The 22,052-nt window shown below is 47.0% G+C and overlaps 1 protein-coding gene across 2 annotated transcripts in view; it reads left to right on the forward strand.

Moving 5' to 3' along the window:
- Nucleotides 1-22,052, forward strand: part of LOC149342437 (guanine nucleotide exchange factor DBS-like) — a 245,758-nt gene that overhangs the window by 60,539 nt on the left and 163,167 nt on the right. For both annotated transcript variants that reach the window (XM_089544754.1, XM_089544751.1), the window contains exon 2: nt 1,766-2,199. In XM_089544754.1, coding sequence (XP_089400880.1) covers nt 1,815-2,199 — 385 coding nt within the window. In that variant the 5' untranslated portion in view covers nt 1,766-1,814. The remainder of the gene's footprint in view (nt 1-1,765; nt 2,200-22,052) is intronic.

Genomic DNA, 22,052 nt, shown 5'->3' on the forward strand with positions numbered 1-22,052 from the left:
CTTCCGTCTCTTTATTTTGCATCTTGTGAAGTGCTCCGTTGGTTTCGGCTCGCTCGAGTTGAAGTCTGGGCCCCCTTCATGCGTTTCTTCCCCGCTTCGCTCACTACTCGTGCGTCGAAACCTCCCCCAAGGACGTCCACCGCGTTGAAACTCGAGCAGTTCACTCGAGATTAAACTGCCTCTTCCTAGTGCCAGATCCCTGCGGTTCATTTTTTTTACTTTGGTTCAAACGTGCCTTTTATGTGTGCCTCTCCATACGTGTCTACGAGTCTGCAAGTCTGGACATCTGCGATTTCGTTCGGGTCGTCACAAACCTACGTTTTGGTGGAAGACAGTGTTTTGCTTGCGGCTTGCGTTCTGAAAGTAGTAATAGCGAGAGAGAAAAAAAAGCGAAGAAAGCAGGAAATGGTACGTGACCTTTTACAGACTTCCTGACGCATGGTAATGAACTGCAAAGCCTTTTCCTTGTTCCCTGGATTCGGCACTGATTCGCTCTGATAGGTAGTACTTCTTGCTATCTTCAGCCGGGATCTGATGAGAGTTTGAGTCGCGGACAGCCGTTGTGAAAGGAAACCCTCGTTTTGTCCATTACGACTGGTCTTGTTTGTGTGTGCTGTCTTTCTTGCGTCGCAGTAACTTTGGTGAATGTACAGTGTAAGTGACGGGAAAAAACCGAGACATAGCCAGCAGTGGATCAATCGCGGTAACGAGGTACACGTGGCGAAGCCATAAATGTCCTTGCGCAAGTATGCCGCTGAACTTGAGCCGCTTTAGCTTTAGCTAGACGGCGCGCGAGTTTGCTGCGCAATCCGCTGGCCGGGAAGACGAATATCGGGTCGGCAGGAAGGCGGGAGGAGCATTTCCTGCTCGAACATGCTTCCTGTATTAGTTCCTACTGTACGATACGGTTGTGAAAAAGCTATATAATGCATATGCCACGTGCCTTCAAAATATGCTGTCTTGAGTACGAAGCGTTTTTAGCGCCCATTGTCGTTAATCTCAGTCGAACAACGTCCCGAAGCTGAGGTGTAGTTGACGTCGAAGCTTAAGTGATTTTGAAGAACTTTCATGGGGAAAAAAGAGTGTTATGGTCGATTTGCGTAGTCAGACCACAAATGCGAATTAGGTGCGCTAGCAGTTCGGTTTTAACTTCGGTTCCGGTGTTCAGATCTAGCGTTCACGGATGACTGTTGTTCGGATAGTAATAATGGGTTGATGTCCATATATGCGGAATCGGTCATCGCCTACATTCAGAGATCCTTTGGAGTCTTCCTACCTCTCCTGGCGCAGTGGTGCAGGGGTAAAGATATGCACCTGCCCTTTTTGACAGGTGCTGCCATCGGTAGGATTGAGTTGCTTGGGTTTGGTTGTGACCCAGGTTTCCCGAGCAGCCTCTAATGATTTGACGTCAATCCGTCAGCGGCAGCGGCTGCTTCGTCCGGAGTAGCACTAATGCTAAGGTATACCCTGCCACATCAATCGCATTGATCGTCTGTACCTTTAAAAGAAAGAATTAAAAACAAAATATTCCAGCCCATGTCACTTAAGTATAACGGGCTTGTGGCGTGTGAGATGTGAGAGGCAGGGCAGCCACACCAACTACAACGACGCCGTGAATTCGCCGATCGGGCCATATACAGCTCTCGCTGTAGAACCAGATTTCAGGTAGTTGTGTTCAGTGCGTTGTCGCCGCTGTATTTTGTGCGAAATTTGTTGACCTTGGCATTAATGCTGTTGCATCCCAACCCGCGAATCCTTGACGCAGGTGCAGCGGGCATGGCGTGAGGTGCGGGCGAGGGTGCGTCGTCGTCCCGATGGAGTCCCTGCGGCTGCAGGGGCAGCGCTGGAAGTCGGCGCTGCCGCTGCTGTCGTCGTCGCGCACCTCGCTGCACGGCGCCGACCTGTGCTCGCCCTTCGAGTCCCTGGTCGGAAGCCTGCGCAAGAACGGCGCCGTCTTCCTCAGCAGTCTGAGCGTGGCCGACGACGCCCGTTGTGCAGCAGCGCCCCCTGCTGCAGCGGGACACGACTACTGCTGCTCGCCGCGGCGCCAGGCAGCCACCCCGGTGCACCTCCAGCAGCAGCCCCACGGCGCCGCCGGATACCACCACCAGGCGTCGCAGCAGCAGGGAGCCTCATCGTCGCCCACGTCGTCCTCCTTCGAGTCCTGCGACGGGGACCTGGGCTTTGACAGCGACAACGGTGAGCCCGCAGTACACTGTTCCTTTGAGAGCACTTTCTTTAGAATTTTTCGTTATGCGATAATTATCTTTAAACCTAAAGCTCTCATGACCAGGACCCCCTGAGATGTCGTGGCAGTCCTATGCACGAAATGACATCATCGAAAAACACCCACCCCAACTCGGACACATATCACACGGACATGTCCCCAAAAAACGCCACCACTTAAACGAAACTGACCAGCGCGCGCCTGGTTGTCATCCCCAGAAGGTCGGCAGAAGCTTCCGGACTGCCGGACTGAGCGCCCACTCACAAGCGCTCCAGTTCTCATCCTCGTCAATAGAAGTATATTGAATGAATCAATCAACGAATAAATCGCATAGTGAGGTCACGTGACCCACTGTCATCGGTAATATGATCCACAGGATGACGTGACCCATTTAATTGGGCCACGCGGCAAGTCTGCATCGGATAAGATTTTCTTATCCTAGTGAGGCAAGAAAAAAATGCGGTTCTTCCAGCGTTTATTCGTGTTGCATTTGAGCATCGTAATATTTTTTTCGACGCCATGGTCTTCTCTCGCATTTCCGTGGTTTCGTGTCACTGCAACCCAGACCGCCTCAGTTTTGTTACTTGAGGCAGCTTGTGTTAAGAAGGAGCAAAATAAATAAAAATAACACTGACTAAAGCTCAAATTGGGTGAGCTGCTCGGTATAGCACACGCTACGGAAACCAGGAAAAAAAAGTTTGAGGGAAAACACCAACAAAATCATAATGCGGGGCAGGGAAAGGAGAGAAGCAAAAGAAGGCTTCCTCCTTCATTTCCCACTTAGCTTTCTTTCGATCGGCCCCGACTGCCGGCTCGGCGGCGTCACTCAGTACGCGAACCGCTCAAAGCTTGGTCGTCGCCGGCGTCGGCGGCGCCGGATAGCGCGACTAGGCAAAAGAAAGCTTGCCAAGCTCTGACGGTTGGCGCCGTTCTCCCCGTTACGCCGCGGCAACGAGCCAAAGTCCCCCTAGTGCGCGACACCACTACCATTTCTCTTCCCCTCTCACCGCTCGCCCTTCCTTCCTTCCTCGCACTACAAAACCGCAAAGCAGTGGCGCTGTCGAGTACGCGCAGTGTGCGTGTGTAGGGGCAACGCGTATCTTTCTTTCCACTCAAAATGTGCTATGGGGTCTCTGTTGTACCCTGCGGAGTGTATCTCGGTTTCTCTTTTTTTTTTTCCACGTGCTCCCTTTTTCCTAATTCCTTCAAAAGTAACAGTCGTTCGTAGGCGCCGCCGTATCCGTGTTCTCCGCTGCGCCAACGGGAACGAGGACGGCGCTTTTGAAAAGGCATTGATTCGAGGCTCGCTTGCCGGCGGCGCCGACGGAGAGCCATTTCGAAGGCCCTCCGGTTCCTTTCCAGCCCTCGCAGTTCCTTCCGTTCTTTTCTCCATCCCCCCTTTCTCTGCCTTCTCTTTTCCCGATTCGAGCCCCTACTTTTCCTTACCCTCCCCATTCTCGGCGATCTCCCCATTTCTCCCACACTTCCCCACCAGCTCCATTTTCTTACGCGCCTTCCCTTTACAGGGTAGGGGTGGTCGACCTAGTTGTGCCTCGCGTGCGGTCGTCACTTGGGCGCCCTTTTCTGCCGCCCGATGCCCCTCGTTCGTATTGCTTCTCTCTCCCTCATTCCCGACCGTTTTTCCAGATTTTCGCCCTTTCCTTTTCTTCCACTCATTTCATTCTCGCCAAATGTCGATTTCTTCAAAGTTACAAATTGCCACGTTGTATTATTAAACGTACTTGCGCACTGTGCGTGCGGCCGCTCTTTCGCTCCTTATTTTTGTCTCACGCATCCTTATTTTTTGTTTGTTTTTCGCTCGTATGCCATAATTTAAATTGCCCGCTTCGATGGTGTGCGCCGTGCGCAATTCAATATAGAAGGAATGAGGAGGAAAAGAAATGAATTGATCAAATAAAAAAAATATGCAAGGGGACTTCGCGCCTCCTCTTCTATGGCTCTGCTTTTCCCGTGATCTCGAGACGCCGCGTTATTGGGGAAAGTGGCCTTGCGGGGAACGCAGCGGTCCCCGCCGCCGGGAACCACCACTGCGTTCATTTTTATTCATTTGCAAATACGAGTAGCAAGAAGCACTGTGACCGAGACAAAGATCTGAGCGGATTTACGGGCATCTGTTGGAGGTCGCGGTTGAAGAGGTAGCTTCGGGGGAGCGGTGTTGTTTGCAGTACGTATTTTCTTAATCTTTTTCGTACAGAAAATTGCTTCGCATGTCGCATCTTTCTTTTCTCGCTCTCGTCTTTGTATGCGTCGCTGTAAAGGTGCTTCACATTCTTCGCTTTGTCTTCGCACTTAGGTTGACGAAACCGCGCCGAGGATGAAAGGTTTCGAGCACAATGATAGAAAAACAGTGTGGGGTGAGCTGTCCATAATGCGGTTTGTGATGAATGTGTTAGCGTCACCGGCACATGCATTGGGGTAAATCCATTGGAAATGTAGCTCCTAGGTTGCTTTTTTCGAACTTTTTTTTGTTTCCTTCTCTAGAATCCTCTTCACTTTTACCTGAAGTGAGAATTAAAAGCTAATTAAATGTTCTAGACCCTCTTGTTTTTTCCCAATGTAAATTTTATTTTCTACCGATGTTGGAGTAAGTCACGAGCCGCCTTCAACTTTTAGTAACAACCTCACTCCGTATTTTTTATTGATTGTCTCTTGGAATAATGTCACCGTGCGAGAGGTAAATGGATTGTGGTGAGTGAGGTATACTGTGTCCATGTCGTAATCTGGAGCTCCTTCAGAGGAATATTTTTGCCCGGAACCGGCTTATTTTCGTTAATTTGTGCAGTCCCTACCAGTGAGACATTATTAGTCGGGATAACCCCTTTGAAATTAATATGCAAGCGGACTTTGTTCGTTTGTGAGCCTCCACTGGCATTGTTACGGCCAATCTTGAACTGTAAACAAAAGAACACAGATTTCGGAGAGTTTTGAGCGTATTAAAATCAGTTGACTTCCTCAATCTCCCAATAGCAGCGCCTCTGCTTCTCAGCGTCGGTTTCGCAATCCGCGGAGCTCGATAAAAACTGATTGAATCGCTTAGAAAACGCGCAGAGGCTGCTCCCGGAGTCGCTCTCATTAGCGAGTTTCTCTCGCTCCTTTCAAAGCGGCGTCGGTACAAAGTGCATCGTGAATATGCATGAGCAGAGACGTAGCGCCGCGTCTTCCCGCGCTTTGATGGCGCCGGGGTCGGGCTGAGCGTGATCCGACATACCGCCCGCCCCCTATACTACTCGCCTGCAGCCCGTGCGTTCCATGATGATGTATTCAAAATCAATGCTTGTTAGCATTCCGAAACGCTTCGCTTCGGCCAAATCCTCGCCGGGGAACAAACGGCTGGAGGAACGAAAGAAAAATCGCCGTGTAAGCTCAGCCAACCTAATGCAGCGTAGACAGTGAAACAAGAAAGGCCGTCTGCGTTTTGCCTACGAGGACAAATAATGAAAGCAAAGAGGCGAAGGGAAAATATACAAATAAGGAGCGTGCGAGCGAGAGAGTAAGACAAAATAAATGGAGCAGCCCTTTCGATATGTTCGTCTTTTTTTTTGTTCTTTTTTTCTATCCTCCGTTTCCCCTTCTGGTATTGATAGACGCCTTTGCATTCACGGCTGCCTTCAGTGCAACGGTAAACAATACGCGAAGGCGCCCGTGCGCGCGTGCACGTTGATTTCTCGCTGGCAGCCTGTTTTTCGTTTGTTGTCGGGGTGTGGTAAGTTAGTTCTGTTACTTTTTTCATGCTCTTTATTATTCTTAGCTTGGAGGGGTGGGGAGAAGAAACGCGCTAGACGCAAATATTGTTTCGCCCTTGTGTGCACAGCTGCCGTCGCGAGCAAGAGGAGCAGAAGAATGAGAAAAATGAACGCTTCTATTCGGCCGTGATCACAGAACTGATGATGAAAACGTTTCCGTTATTGCGGCTGCTTTGCATTTGTTTCTCTCAGAATCTCCGTGTATTATTTGTGCGTGCGTGCTATCAGTGTTTATTTTATATGGTGCAATCGAGGCGTTAAAGCGGTGAGAATTTGAACGATCGAAACAATTCCCGTCTGGGAATTGCAGCGGTTTGGGTTGTAAAAGATATCGGGTAAGAGCAGATTACCTCGGGAATAAATATGCGCATGAAGGGATTCGAACAAGTAAAAGCTGTGAGGAAAAGACTACATACGAAAAAAAAAAACTGCAAAAGAAGGTAGTCGTCCATTTATCTCCCATTTTGAAGTTGCGCCCCCTCAAACTAATCTTTAAGTGGATTTTCATAGCGGTAAATTCGAGTGGCTGCGCTGATTGTGCGATGTTTCACATTGTTCCAAAAGCCGTTCTGCCGTGCAGTATGCCGTGAAAGGATGAAAGCCAATCTAGATATCACGAGAATTACATTCCCCTTACCAGCCGCTTTCTATTGAAACGGGTAATTCCCGCTAATATGTTTCTCAAGAAATTAAGAACAATGTTATTGCGGCCACCCGATGCTGCCGCACATTTTTTTCATGAATCAGATTCAACCTGGCTTTTAAGTTTCATAGTTAAGAGTAATGAGGGAGAAGGTTGTTCGCCCGCGTAAATAGGCAACGTAATTAAAGAAAAATAATTGCAAACAGTCGATGCATTAACGTAATTACGAATGCCGTCGATATTAGTGCAAGCATACATTGTCACTGGTACACTTTCTGTAATACTTTGCGGTACGGAGTCTACGGTTGCGCACGGGACTTTTCGAAACTTTTTGCGGGAAGCGCCTAGAGCTGTTTTCACAGAGTCAGTGATGCGGACTACATTTTAAATTCCTGCTGGACGGAATGGCAGGGCAATTTTGTGTAGGGAAAAAAGAGTCGCACTTTCAGAACGAGAAGTAAAGATGTTGCTCGCGAAGTCCTACGGCGCCTAGGAAGTGCTGCCTGGCGTGTTCACTTCTTCTCTGAAGTGGTGGAATGTGTTACTGCTGGGCACTGCAGTGGAGTTTTCGTGGCAGAAACAGCCCCAGATGACAATGAAAATAATTAAGTGCTCATAAATGTGTTTGATGGAAGGAAAACGCTGCCATCCAGCGAGCGTGCAAGTGTGAGGCTTGTGTAAATTCGTTGCGTGAAAGTTTCTGAGCCATTCATGCTGTGTTTGTCAAAAATGAGGTATTAACCATACGTACTCAAATTTTCAGAATTTACTCAATAGCAGAACATAATGCATGTCTGAAAGGGTATTTTAATAACCGCCGCTGATTGTTCGAAGAAAAGTCCTGCTTATTTCAGTGCCTCTTTCCCTCTTCGGGAAGACGTGGAAAGAGTGGTCATGAATCCTTTAAGTGGGCGGCATATACTACAAGGAAGTCATGCAGCTCGCTGACGTCACAAAGTCGCTTCATAAGGCAGCAATCCAGTACCTTTCTGCTGCTCTTTCAGCACATCATAAAGCAGAAAAAAATCTCTCTAACACAATTTCGGGGTGTATATGTAACTGCGACACCAGCCGACCCAGAGCCATCTGCGCACCACTGTGTCTCCAAAGTTATCGCATTATAATGTACATCCTACGTTCCATGCTATTTGGTATGAGTTATGCGTACTGTTTAAACAGTTCGTGATGTAGATGGGGATTAAATGCAACTAATGTATGTACCCGTCTGTAAGTTGTGTCTGGCTAAATATGACAAATAAGAGAATTAACCATGGCTTCATCTAATAAACCGCGACGTCTTGAAAATCAGTCGTCGCCATGAGGTGCATACGCCCCTGTGTCCTTGAATTTCATCCGGCTATAGCAAGATTCGTAGCCTCCATTCAAAGAAACTGTGGTCAAAACAACTGTAGTTGTTCAGTAATGCTCGAAGGCGTCAATTGTAGAGGAGATGTACGAGTTGCTAGATCCTGGGGTGATTTTTATACCATAGCTAGCCAAATATGGGGTTTGAGGAAACAATGTTCACTGTTTCGGGTGCCTTCATTACTAATAAACGGGTTTGACCCTGCATGACCCTGTGTATTTTTGCCCCAGTTTTCTTTAAATTCCTATCTCTTACCTACGAGCAAGAGATGCAGGACAAAAACTAAAGAATCCTTATGATCGCTTGTCTATAGTATTTATTTAAAGCACTTTAAACTGGTTAAGCTTGACAATCTAATGTCGTTACCTGGTAAAATATGGCTGCGCTGCAGAAGGTAGAACAACGTATGCAAAGTATCTTACTCCCGAAACCTTTCGGCAACGTGCCTCACTTTCTTGTGGTGGTTTCATAATGTCATCTTGTAAAGGGGAAACAAAAATAAAAGCCATTTTATTTTAAAAAAAATATAATATAGCACAACTGTGCAGAAATTTCGGTGGTGCAGAAAAAACACCTGAACACTTCTTCCAAGGGTCCAGACTTCACGATCTCTCTGCCTCAAGGCGCTAAGTGATAGCAATATCATTTGAAAAGGGAAGGGCGATCCAAAAAAATATCGACAGTGCGTTCTTGAGCCTTCAGAAAAAAATATGACCCCCCCCCCCCCCCAAGAAAAAAAAAATAGAAAAAGAGAAACAAAGGAATAAGCCGGATTTTTCGCCTTATTCCGCACGAGCCACATTTCTATTTTTGTCTCTTTGCAGCCAATCTATCACTCCGCGACAGCTTGGTAACTCGGCTTCTCCCCGGAACGATGACGCCAGCGGCGGTGCACGCTTTACAGGGATAAGTCTTGCTTAGAGTCGTGCTCGCTTTTTCTTCACCCTGTCTGGGTCCGTCCCGTCTTCATCCGCACATAGTTTGCTCAGTAGAAGCTGCTCAGATGCTAGTCTTGGCGGGCCAGAGTTTTCGCCTTGCATGCTGCGCAAGAACTGCTCCTGTGATGAACATAGTGTTTGGGCATCATTGTAGCAACTGCACTACTGCATTCTCATCGCAGACATTTATTATTCGTTTTGCTATCCAACTACAGATATTTCGTGAATTTATTAGCAGCCATCGTCAGAAATAATATGAATGAGCTACTAACAAGCCTCGAGAAACGAGAATACATGGTCGAAATTCACGATGTGGATACAGTGTACGCTGGCACAAGTCAGCAACCGGAAGAAAAGGTCCAAGTGAAGCAGACAGGGGTAAGGATATGAGGAGCTCGTTATGACAAACATTTGAAGCAAGCCAGCAGTCACCGGAACCGCGTAAAGTAGAATGGAATGTCTTTTTTGCTTAGCTTGGGGCGTTTATTAATGGAAATATAGAGTGTAATAATTTTTTACCCGAAAGATGATTGAATATAAAGTAGAAGATGAAAAAGGGAAGAACATGGAGGAGGTGGGAGTTACGTAAAAACTAGTCATTGTTTCTGAAAACGATAGAAGGCTTGTGTAAGTGAAATAAACACCTCTTTTAATAGCTGGAACTTCACAAGCCAATCGCGTGCAGTGCTTCGAGAATTGACCTAAGGTGTTGACCGCCTTCCGCTGTGCTTTCGAAGATGTTAATCTTGCTCGAAATATCACCTAATTCAAGGAATATGAACTGATGCTGCGGCTAATCATGGCAACATTGCTAATGATGCTCTGGACTTCTCTTCAGCAATAAAAAAGAAAGCGGACCTGTAGATTTTTTATCTTTGCGACTGAGGTGTAATAACTCCGAAGTTCGAGGGCGAAGGGGGACTCGCTGCCATGCAAAAGTAACGTTAATGCTTCCTGGCGTTTGGAACAGTAATTTTAGGTGCCAACAGCATTGTTATGAACGAACGAACAGTTTTAGGCCTTTCCAGACCGCAGAGAATATAATCGTTGCTTTTATTGCAACATACACGACAAAGCCATGAAGAAATTCTTATCAGATAATGCAGAACATGCGTGCTTATTCAGCGAAGCATGCTAGGTTTCACTACACTACACTACACTACACTACACTACACTACACTACACTACACTACACTACACTACACTACACTACACTACACTACACTACACTACACTACACTACACTACGCTCAAGTATATCTTGAATCCGCTTTTAGATATAACAACCACTATTCACGATGTCCTAGACATAAAATTATTCGATATTGTTTTCACTGTGTGCCTGTGAACGAAAATACAAGTAGGGAAACACAAGCATCGTTTTACACTAGTTAACTGAGTCCAAGCCACAGTCTTGAGTTTGGCTTGATGAAGCACTCTACAGTTTTTTCTTGTCAATAAAATGTGCGCGGCGCCTGCGTTAAATATTTCCTGATATACGTGACTAGTATTCTCGTCTCGCTGATACTTTTTGCTTAATTTTCAATCTGCTTTGTTGCTTTTTATTTTTGTTCAGCTTGGAACGTCGGCGTTGTAAAAACCGCGGCCTAAGACTACAATATTCGCTGCTACCAATACGGTTCTTAGAGTCACTTCATTTTGTAATGCGGCACGTCTTGCGTTAGGCGAGGTCAGTACAAGCGGTGAAATGCGGCACTTGAAGAGTCTCTCGCACATTTAGATTAGACAGGCATCGAAATGGTTTTCCTACGTACGCGTCGTCCTGGAGCCATGACGTCAAACTTTGAGGGAATAAATAATATATATAAAGAAACCAAGAGCAGCACGACCGGTCCCAGACCATCGCCGTTATGCGCTTGTTTAGAAGTTCGGTTCCGAGACGTCATTTCCCTATCGTGAAAAAGGAGGTCATGCGTTGTGCATTTGTGAATGTTAGGGCAGCTTCACTATTAAACAGAAGTCTTTTTTTTCTTTTTGTCTACAGCAGGCTTCCGACGAATCGTGCGCAAAAATACTTAAGCACATACCGTTGCCATAGTCTCGACGTTCGACGCAACCGTGCACACGCAATTTTGATCGCAGTTTCTAACATGCCGTACTTGCATAAGGAGACACTACTAACTTTTTCAAGCTTAAGTCGGTCGTCTTTTGCGATGCGTCAACCATACATGCATATTTAAGTTTCAGAGTGTAGCCTGATCAGATGTACTGCACGTGGCATTACAGATATTATTATTTATTGACTTATTTGCTTATTTTAAAATATTGAGAACCCTAACAGGCGTTGCGTAGGAGAGACTGAATAACATAATATACAACACATTAAAACATGTTTACTGTAGTGGTAAGCTGATTTGTACGCCCTCAGGCAGATATATTGAAAGCAGCGAGAATAAATTGGTGCAGTCAGTTCCGAAGCAGCACAGTCAGTTAGGTTATAGCACAGAGAACAAAATTTTACAGGCTAAGGAAAGCAAAAAGAAAAATTTTGCCATTATTCCATGAAAACTATTGCTCTGCATGGGTCATTCACCCACGGGTATGGAATTTTTCAACTGCAGAGTGTACTTGAACGACTGCTGGTTGTTATTGGTTATTTATGTCTAATCTAAGTAGCTACTTGTGTGGCGGCACTTCGTGTTTGTCGAAGTGGGGCTCCATGGCTCTTCGAAGCTGACGTTTACACTGCTATAGCTACGGGAGCAACGTTTCATGAAAAAGCGCTAGCGGAGTCGTTACTGGGCAGAACAAAGGAAACGAATGGTGCCGTAGCACTCGCGCTCATAAAAAGAAGTGTGCATCACTAATGAGGAAAACACGCTTTGAGGTCAGGTTGAGGCGTAAATATATAATATTAACAAGATATAGATAACCTATATTCAAGCATTATATACCGCCGAGAAAATTTGCGTAAATAACGCAAACGAAAGAAGCATACGCCACCTCGATGCGCAGCTGATGCCGGCTCGACGCTCCTCAGTTGGAGCGAAACGCGAAAGCTGGCTGGTAAAGACGTATGTTAGAGTGCGTTACGAGAGATTACGACGCGTAAATCTCTATATTAAGCTTATATAATCAGTTTATTTCCCAGAATATTGATCATTTCAATGGTGCGTAAAGACACCGTTTCATTTTAGAGCAATTACAACCTGTAACCTAATGTGGGTCTTGAAGGTAGCGAGGCAGTTAATAGATACAATGATGGGGGGCAGATTGTTGCAATTGGATTTTACGCCCCGAAAATAGGGCCCAGTCGCGCAGTAGAACCAGTGGCCAGCTGCCTTTCTTTAGACGGGCAACACAATAGGAAACGACTTTTCCGTTCATAGATGCCAAACGTAGTGTGCGATTTTGTTAGCGAATCATCGAGTAGGGTGTTAACGTCCTTATTTTGGTAGTTTATGGAAGGTACTAAAAAAAGCCGAGGCTGAATGAGTTTTAGGGTTGATCGAGGTTCCTCCGCCTCTGATATTGTCTAACATACTTAACAATCAGATATTTCTAATAGGTGGCACCTTTACTATCTAGCGCTAAATGCGGTCGATAGGTCCAGCATTGCTGCTGAGTGCAGTGTTTCATCATGTTTGTTTCTTAAACGAGTTCTACTTTTTTCCGCTGCTGATAGATGGTTCTACACAATATACTTGAGCGCCAAGCAGTCTTGAGTTAACGCGCCGATATCGCGTCGCTTGCGACCAATTCAATATAAGCGCTTCCATACGTCTTGGCGAAAGTAAAGTTTCAAACACTCCTCAAAAAGGAGCAATTCCAAGCAGTAAGTTCCAAGCGTATACCGATGATGACGTCATTGGCACCGCATTTACTAAGGTAATACGGGAAGGAGCCAGATGTGGGAGCTAAATGAATGGCGCAGTCATTTACTAGCGACAGTGAAGCAATGAATAAGCGAGAAGGTCAGCAACAAGACTTAGCAGCAGCTCTAGGCGCTCGTTTTTCGAAGAAAAACGATCAGTGACGAGCTAATCACCCGCGGGCCGGGCGCTCCTAATTTTTCGTGCGTTCTGGCCGTTATATTAAAAACAAATGCAAGCCATTTCAGCGACGTCTTTGTGGCTGGCTCGCAACGGAAGATTTTCGCGGAATCGTTCTTTGTGCCGCTTTTTAAGAATTTCACTTTCTTTCCTCCCCTTATTGTCCGTAGCACGGCAACACTTAGATTTTAATCAATGCGGCAGTCAAGGAGAAAGCTTGCCTTATTGGAAACAGGAGCTGCAACGAAGTACGTAGCGTTCTGTGATTCTTTCAGTGCAATGGCTGCTTTGTTCTTGTGTTTTAACAGAGACATTTTGCTTTCCACTTCTGCAAATTTGGCCTATGGGTTGTTCTCTGCCCGCATTAAGAGGGTCATCATTTCTGAAAGAATAGCCTCTATAAAAGAGGTCTTTTTGTCTCTACTGCTGCTGTTTTCCACCTTGGTTTTTAATAGTAACGTTAAACCTGCAGTGACGCGTCACGTGCAACTAATACGATGGGCCAAGAAATCACCGCTCCATTTTGGCTTTCATGTTCATCATCATCATCCTGACTGCGCCCACTGCAGGATAAAGGCCTCTCCCATGACTCTCCAATTAACCCTGTCCTTGGCCAGCTGCGGCCACTGTATTACCGCAAGCTTCTTAATTTCATCCGCCCATCTAACTTTCTGCCGGCCCCTGCTACGCTTGCCTTCTCTTGGAACCCACTCCGTTACTCTTAAGGACCGTCGTTTATTTTGACTACGCGTTACGCGCCTTGCCCAGACCCATTTATTCTTGATTTAGTACTGTATATGCCTTGTATGTCCTCTTAACCTCACTAAGCCCTGTAAAATCCTATTTGATACCCCCTAGTTCCTCTAGCAGCCCTGTTAGTTTGCAGGGTCAAACTTTGCCAGGTTCAGTTTCCAATGGCGGCCTGTCCCAGAGCTAGAGAGTCTTAGCACCCTCCGCTGCGTCACAGGTCTGACTGCCGCCTTGTTTTTGGCTTTAGTACCAGTTAACGAACCAGAAACACAGTTGCAGTTTTAGCATCCTACGTCGGACATGATCGCTCATGCAATTAATGCGCACTACAATATACATATGCAGAAACACGAATTCAAGCAAAATTGAACATCGCGTTTCTTGGGCAGAAAACTTTGCATAATATGCTTCTCCGTGAAATCTGATGAGCTTGCTGTATATTCACCTACACTCATCTTACCGGCATCACTACTGCGTTATTTCGCGAAAATCTGCTGTATCCGAATCGTCATATAACGCTTTTATGGGCTGGTGGCGACCTTGGGTGCTTAGTCCATGGTGCGTGTTTTCGTAGAATGTGCACATCTTCGCCTGTAAAGAAAAATATGATGATGCAGATAGACAACGCTGTCTGTGTTATATACCTTTTTACAAATACTTCACTTGCAAGAAAATACTGTAAGCTTTTTTATACTGCACTGCCTACACTCTGCTGAACTACCTACACTGGAAGGAACTGAACTGAATCAATTGGAATGAATTTAAATGAACAGAGCGGAACTACACTACACTACACTACACTACACTACACTACACTACACTACACTACACTACACTACACTACACTACACTACACTACACTGCCACTACCACTACCACTACCACTACCACTACACTACACTGCACTGCACTGCATTGCACTGCACTGCACTACACTACACTACACAACGAACGTATGTACGCGTTTTTGCCGTGCCGTGCTATACTCGTAGCGCATCCAGTACTATATCAACACTCAATATCGCGCACAGCAACACTGCAGAACAGAAATCTTGTCTGACCCCTCGCATTCGGTTCGATCTGACCTTTTCATCATCATACTTTCCTTCGCTTTATCACCGTCGTCGCCGCCGCGTTCCCGAAGGACGAGCTTCCGCCTTATCATGGTGATTCACAGCAGCATTTCACGCGCCTCGAATTAGGAACGCGGGGCGAGCCCTAAAAATGAGTCTCGTGGGCGAGAATGGGTGAAGGAGAGAGAGTGAAGAGTGTAGAAAGAGCGAGGTGGTGATGGGTGTAAGGAATGGCCGCAAAGGGCGGGCCAACCCTTTCTTCTCCGCCTGGCACCAGGCCGGGTAACGCCCTGCCTGGGTCTCCCCCCTCGTCCCAAGGGCCGCTCTGGGATCTTCAATAACGGGCGGGTCTTAGCATAGACGCCTTCGCCTTTTCTTTCACCCGCTCTATTGCTGCGGCCTGTCCGTTTATCACGTGCAACAACTTCTGCGCCATTTATTTGCTCCTCTTTTTTCCTGGGCTTCTTTCCTTGCCCTTTAGGCCGGTTCATCATCCTCTCCTATACCCCTTGCCGTCTTTCGCCGCGACGCGACCTTTATTCTCTTTTGCGTTATTGGTTGTCGTCGGCCGGTTTTATGACCGGGTTTGTTTTTCTCGGCGCATACAAAAGACAGGACACGCGCCAGCCACGTGGCCGGCACAGCTCGCAGCCCGTATCCTGTGCAGTGCCGGCTCTGTTCCCGCTAACGTTAATACAAGTAATACGAGCGCTTCCGGGCGGCGGACATATTACATCGTCGCCGCGGAAGCGGAAGTTTTACGGCCCTGTTGCTTCGCCTGTGTTGCTAGCTGGAGGAAAGGACTAGAGTCCTAGTGGGGACAAGAAAAAAAAAGAGGAAGTAGCATTGTTTTGCACCTGAATGCTTGGAAGTACGAGCAACTTAGATGCAGAGGATAAAGACACGCCTCGGTTCACGCGCTGCCTCGCATCCATCTTTTGAAAGGCTAACAACAACAACAACAACAACATCCTTCTTGTTTGACAGGACATGCGATTCTTGGCTTTCCACAACTTGCTAGAGTTATCGCGAGTTTCCGAAAATCTCTTCCTGGGCGTCGCCATGGTTGTCGCTGGTCTGTTGGGTTCGTCTGGCGCAAGCAGCGTAGACGGGCTATAGAGAGCTTTCTGCTGTTTTACGGGGACCGAAAGATTCTCTCACCGATGGGAATCCTATTGTCGTTTATTACATATTTTGGAAAATAATCTTCTGGTATAGCGCCATCTTGCCATACGTTTACCTTACCTCATCAAAAACTTCACGTCAACAAACCCCTCGGGGATCCATTTTTGTTTTGAAGAGTAGCTTTATTCTCCGAGAATTCACTTTTGCTTTTATACGACCTTGCGCGAGGCTTCTCGCGTTTTTCTCCTCGAAGGAGGCGCCTCGGTCAAGGAGCTTGTTACGTCATCCGGTGTCTTTGCTTTTATATCAGAGGAACGTAAATTAAACTGGCAGAGTCTTCTTACTGAGAGCTAGCTTCTGCAAACGCTGCTGTATTTAGCAACGCTCCGCCTGCAGGCTTCTGAACGAGGTGCTCTCGGACGTTGAATGGCCGTTTATGAATGCTTTAGCGAGTTCACTAGCCCTGCTTTCATAACCGGTCGCCTGGAACAGATCTGATTAGTCCTGCGCACGCCCGCTCTTTGTTATGAGCATTAAAAGCGGTGCCACTGTCCCTTAAATTCAGCTAGTTTTCAATAGCACTGGCAGTTTTAATCTGTCGGTCTGCGTTTTTGGACTGCGGGAAAATAAGATAGAATGTGAGAATAAATTTAAACCGTTTTTTTTTTTTCTTTTGAGGACCGACTTTTGAACGTCTCGTCCACCATCGATTAATCGTCTTTCATTTTCATCGGCGCCTCGCAGTTTAATGTCTCTGGGCTCGTTTCCTGCGGCATACCCTTCCCCTCTTCCCCCCTCCCCGCTACGTTAAGCCTCTTCCTCATGACTTCTTGATTCAGATTTTTTTTTTCTAGTCCTCGTCAGGTTATCTGCTCGCGTTCCTCGGCGGCATAATGTAGGTCGATTCTTCGGGCGCCGCCTGGCTCGCCTGTTGAGCGCTTTATTTAGAAACGACCGCGCCTGGCCTGGCTACCCCCCCTCCCCCCCCCCCCCCCCCCGCGCTTTTCCCCTCGTACTCCCTTCTCTCTTCGTTGGGCGACCCGAATATTCCTCCCAGGGTGACTGCTGCTCCGCCTTAGGCCACCGGCGAGGAATGCCCGGATGAGAACAATGCCAACCGTCCTTGAAGACGGGATTCCGAGCTGCTGCGGCATGTGGAAATGACTTGCGCGCCGCTTACTTCTACACAGCCGCAGATTACGCAAGGCTTGGCCCCTGCTGCATAGGCGCATCCTGCTTTTGCGCCTTTTTCTGGTTCTATGCCACGCCCCAGAAGAAAGAAAGAGAGAAGGAGATCTCATTCAGAGAAAAGGCGAAGATGTTTGGACGAAGGAGGGTGTGTGCACTGAAGGCGGTGGTGAGGTGGTTACGCTTCCAGACTGGGAGAGATGCGTAGCATGGTTAGAGGCGGCATTAAGGCCGCGATGTCGGGCGTCCAGCAAGATGTGAGCGTTTAGTAGCATGCATGCTGCGTCAGGAATGTGGATTCTCTTTTAAAAGGGTATGAGTGGCCTGATGAACTTTGTGGAGCTGAAAGTGCGCCTGACGCACCTGGGTCAGTGATCGTTGGTTATCTTTTCAGTTTTTGTTTTCAACGTTTGCGTCGGCCAGGAGTAGTTGCACGGCGAAAGCACGTTACCTAGACTTCCAAAGACATCATTTTTTAATCTATATAGGAGAACAGACGACAGAAAGATGGTGTCTCAAAGGCGGAACTTTTCCTCTCGTTCTTGAGATTTCGCAGACTTTTCTACAGGTGCAGATGGTTGATTTTCATAAGTCTACAGAGCATGGAGATAGTCTCAAAATTCGTTTTGCGTACTCGTTCGTCGTAGCTCCCATTCCGCACTGTGGTAGAACAACACTCTATTTTTTTCTGTGAGCGTAGCCTTTGTCCTGATCCTCGCAAGATACATGCGTACATTAAAAAATTAAACGCATTAACGCTCAGCACGTAAGAAGTGCCAATGCAAAGCTTAAACAAAGACCATTACCGGTGCATGTAGACATGTCAATCCCAGTGCGAATTCATTTTGTGTCTAGTTTTCTGTTTAACCCCTAATCGTACTACAAATATTGCATCAGGACGCTCTTTGTGCTAGCACCACCTTTTGCCAAATCCTAATTTTGCGTGAATTGAGTTGATGCTCAGGATACTATCGGGCCCAGTTAAAAGTAAGAGCGTCTTCATGCTTATGTCAAAGCTTACTGTCTAGCGTTTTATGCCAGCTTCTATGCGCGTCCTGCTCCGTGCAGGATATTGCCACGCTATCGTTCTCGTGCAATGATCTGAACTCGATGGTTCAATTCTCTGCACCAGTGTTATACTGCTATGTGTCCACTGCTTACTTTTTTTGGCTCCTCTTCGAACCTTCCTTTTGAAAAAAGGAAGGTTCGAAAGAAGAAGAACAAAACGCGCCTATGTCTGCATCTTAACATAGGCTTTTGAACGCCACTTTCCTCAGAATAAAATGCTTACTGGAGCATTAACGAGGATTTGGCCCATAAACACCAGTCCTGCAGTGTTCTCAGAGCCTCTCTCCTAAACAACACTTCAGCCATCTGAGAGTAGAAACGAGACAGGAAGAGACAGCTTACTTTATTGTAAAACAGCTCTGTCAGTTAATTGGCTCATCACGTTTATTTTCACTGTAGGCTCTTAGATTGACTCTATTAAGTCTTTTGACTTGTCTTAAGTTTGTTGTCGAAAAAGACGAATCTAAACCGGCCAGAACACATTCTACGACCATTGCAAAAATTCATCATCATAGTAAACGAGAGGTGGTCGTAACGTGTACAACAAACAAAAAGAGTAAGAAGCAAAAACGAGATCGAGATCGAAATTTTTTTTCTCTCCTCGAAATGCTTCAGCGAGTCGCTGTAAAGAGCGCTGGCGTTGCGGGAAATTTGCTTCCAGACACACAAACATGCAGTGCGTCTTGAGGCCGGCCTGTTTTCAGGCGCGGTGCAACGCAGCCGACTCGGCGACGCCCGTCGGCCGAGAACAATCACACTCGACGCCAAAACATCGACCATCTGTCGGCGCCTCAGCGCAACTGCGCAGCCCTGTTTTCAGGGCCTCAGCTTTCGCCACTCCCTCTGTGTGTGCAGCAAGAATGGAAGCGTATAAGACTTGCCGCTTTTGTCACCGCAGAGGCACCGCCACCCGCAGAATGGCGCGTATAGATTTCTGAGACGAGCGCGCGAGTGCGCGCTCGCGGAGAGAAGGTGGTCGCCGGCCTTGTTAATGGATGTTGAAGTATTCATTCTTCGCGCGGTCCCGGAGGCGTGCTAGGACTCGCGAGGCGTTGCATTGAAGGAAGACGTATGGATTAAGAATGGGGCTATGAAAAGTGAACACAAAAAAGGGTTCTTTTTCATTGTAGTAGCGACAGTCTTGTGCTGGACCTTGCTCAAGGGAGGTTTGTTTTATAAATGGGTACTCATGGTAGCACGTGGCACGTCTATTTTTGCCCTAGGAGGTGCAAAATAAAACTGAGAATACTGACCTCGTGTGGGGCTGTCGTTAGCTATAAGGAGGAACGTGTTATCCGCTGTTTCAGGGAAAAAAATATTAAAGAAATATAGACGTAGCGCTCCCGAAACGTTATTTGTTTCTTACCATTTTCAGCGACCAGTGAACTTCATCAGCCATGATTCCGGACCAGACGGTGTGCCGTCAAACCATCGACTACGCAGACATTTTTTTAGTGACAGATAAAGTGGATATAACGCGTTAATATTTATTCTTACACGTCCACTTCATCTTACTTTTACAACTGTGAAGAAAAGCCACGGTGGTACCTTTTCGAAGCATTGTAATGGAGGATTTTTCTCTCTTAGGAACTTGAATGCCAGGCAACCGCTCTACTACGGCACTACCAACTAAACTGACTATAATTTTCAGTAACTTTAGCTGAAATCTCGTCAAAATGTACTACACGTTCGGGTTTTCTCTAGATACACTGGGAAAACTCTGTAAGAATGTGCTGGACTTAAAAGGCTCTGATGCACCTTCTTGGCAGAGTACATAAACTCGCTCAATGACTACATTCTCTCGTCATGAACACCACAGCCAAAGAATGCACTTATACACACAGCAGAGAACCTACAATCGAGCGCGAATGGTGGGGAGTCCCTTTCGGCGACATTTTCATGCTCGGGCCCTCCTCCGTCGCCCGCAGCTGCTTAATTCTGTTGAGAAATGGCTATTGGTTACATTCTCTAGAAACTGCCGCGGCCACTCAACGCCCTTCCCCATAGAGTTTCTTACTATTACCTAGAGGGAAAGCTGGCAGCCCGTCTATGGGAGTTTGCATGGAGATCCCTCCAGACCACTTCAGCCACCATGGGCGCTCAAAGCATCATGGGGCGGTGAGCTACCGACTGCAGAACTTCAACTTTTGGCCGAAAAATAATGCAAAAATAAACGCTATTCGATAATCAAAAATGTCCTAACGTTCAGTAACCTGTCTGTAAATTTCAACAAACGAGCAGAAAAGCATTTAAGTGCAGAGTTCGCCCAAAATAAGGGATGGCTAGCTCTCCTATTGGCCAAGTAATGAACACTACAAAAACTAACATTTCGTAATTAACAGGCGTATTTTCGAAAGTAAATATGTTTTAAGAAAAAATGTTGTTGCTTGAACACTATAAGAGGTTTTTAATGGCATTTCAGAAAAGTGAAACCTTTTATTGGCGTCGTGTGTCGTCGTGTTTTCACTACTATGGATTTTGCACACTGCGTTCGCGCGAAAGTCGTCTGCGCACACACGAACAGTGTTTTCGGAATGAAACACATTAGTAATGACACTCCATGTTCCTGAAAAACTACGACTGTGCCGCAACAAGTAGCTCACCGCTCCATGATGCTTTGAGCGTCCATGGTGGCTGAAGTGCAGCGCCGCCAGCTTTCCCTCTAGTTAATAGTAAGAAACTCTATGCCCTTCCCCCCCTCCCCCCCCCTTCCCCCCCCCCCCCCCCCCCAAGGGAATTCCTGCGCACGACGGCAGCCGTGGGAGGAGCGCCAACCTTTGAGCGCCCAAAAAGTGACGAGAGGAGAGGGAAAGGCGCGAAGACACTAAAATTCAAATTTTGACTACAGATAACTCAGCATCTACGAAACGCATTGCAAAAAAATTTACTGGAGGACATTCGTGTGGCGGCGTCCTTTAACAACCTTTGAATACCGCACCTTTATTGAGGGCCCCTTTCAGAGCCCTTTTAAGCAGTGCACAACGTCTGACAATAAACTTGCTCCTACTGCCTCGATAAACTTTTTTTTTTTTTTTTTGTGAACGGAGTGCCTCACTTGATGACTGTGCATTCACCTGTGAGAACAGAGTGCACCTTTCGTGAAATCACGGTGTGTGCCTATAATCGCCATGTGCAGATCTAAAGGACGAAATGGTTTGGTTTGGTTTAAGGGGTTTAACGTCCCAAAGCGACTCAGGCTATGAGACGCCGTAGTGAAGGGCTCCGGAAATTTCGACCACCTGGGGTTCTTTAACGTGCGCTGACATCGCACAGTACACGAGCCTCTAGAATTTCTCCTCCAAAGAAATTCCTGCCGCCGCGGCCGGGATCGAACCCGCGTCTTTTGGGTCAGCAGCCGAGCACCATAACCACTGGGCCACCGCGGCGGCTCTAAAGGACGAAATGTTAACCTATCTGTAGCAAGGAGGCGAACAGAGGTACGAACGACATCATTTTTAGTCCCCGCTGTCATGCTCTGCTCTGCTATAAGTCACCGACTTCCATATCTGCTGCTCGTTAAATTGTGACCTTTCGCAACCGAGATCCGCGAGATTTCGCGACAAATAAAAATAAAGAGGCGTGGTTGTTCATGAACAAGAGCGCCATCGCTATCCGTGCTCATGCAGGCGAAGACTGCTGCCACGAGTAACGCATAGGGGCGTCGGAGCGATCGGTAGATGAGAGTTCGACGGTATGTACACGGCGCTTTTCGAAACGTGTATGAGGGTGAGTTGAGTGGTGCTCGAGAACATATGCGGCATTTCATTTCGTTTCTTTGCTGTCGACGGCGCCGAGAGCAGCGAGTGCAGTTACTCTACCGCTGCGTTGGTCGGAAAGACACCACACACCCGCGGTGGCAGCGGCGAGGAAAGAAGATTTGGCACGATCACGGCATCC

Source organism: Amblyomma mixtum, chromosome 5 (assembly GCF_055824585.1).
Source record: "Amblyomma mixtum isolate Tamu chromosome 5, ASM5582458v1, whole genome shotgun sequence".
In the NCBI taxonomy this organism is placed as follows: domain Eukaryota; kingdom Metazoa; phylum Arthropoda; class Arachnida; order Ixodida; family Ixodidae; genus Amblyomma; species Amblyomma mixtum.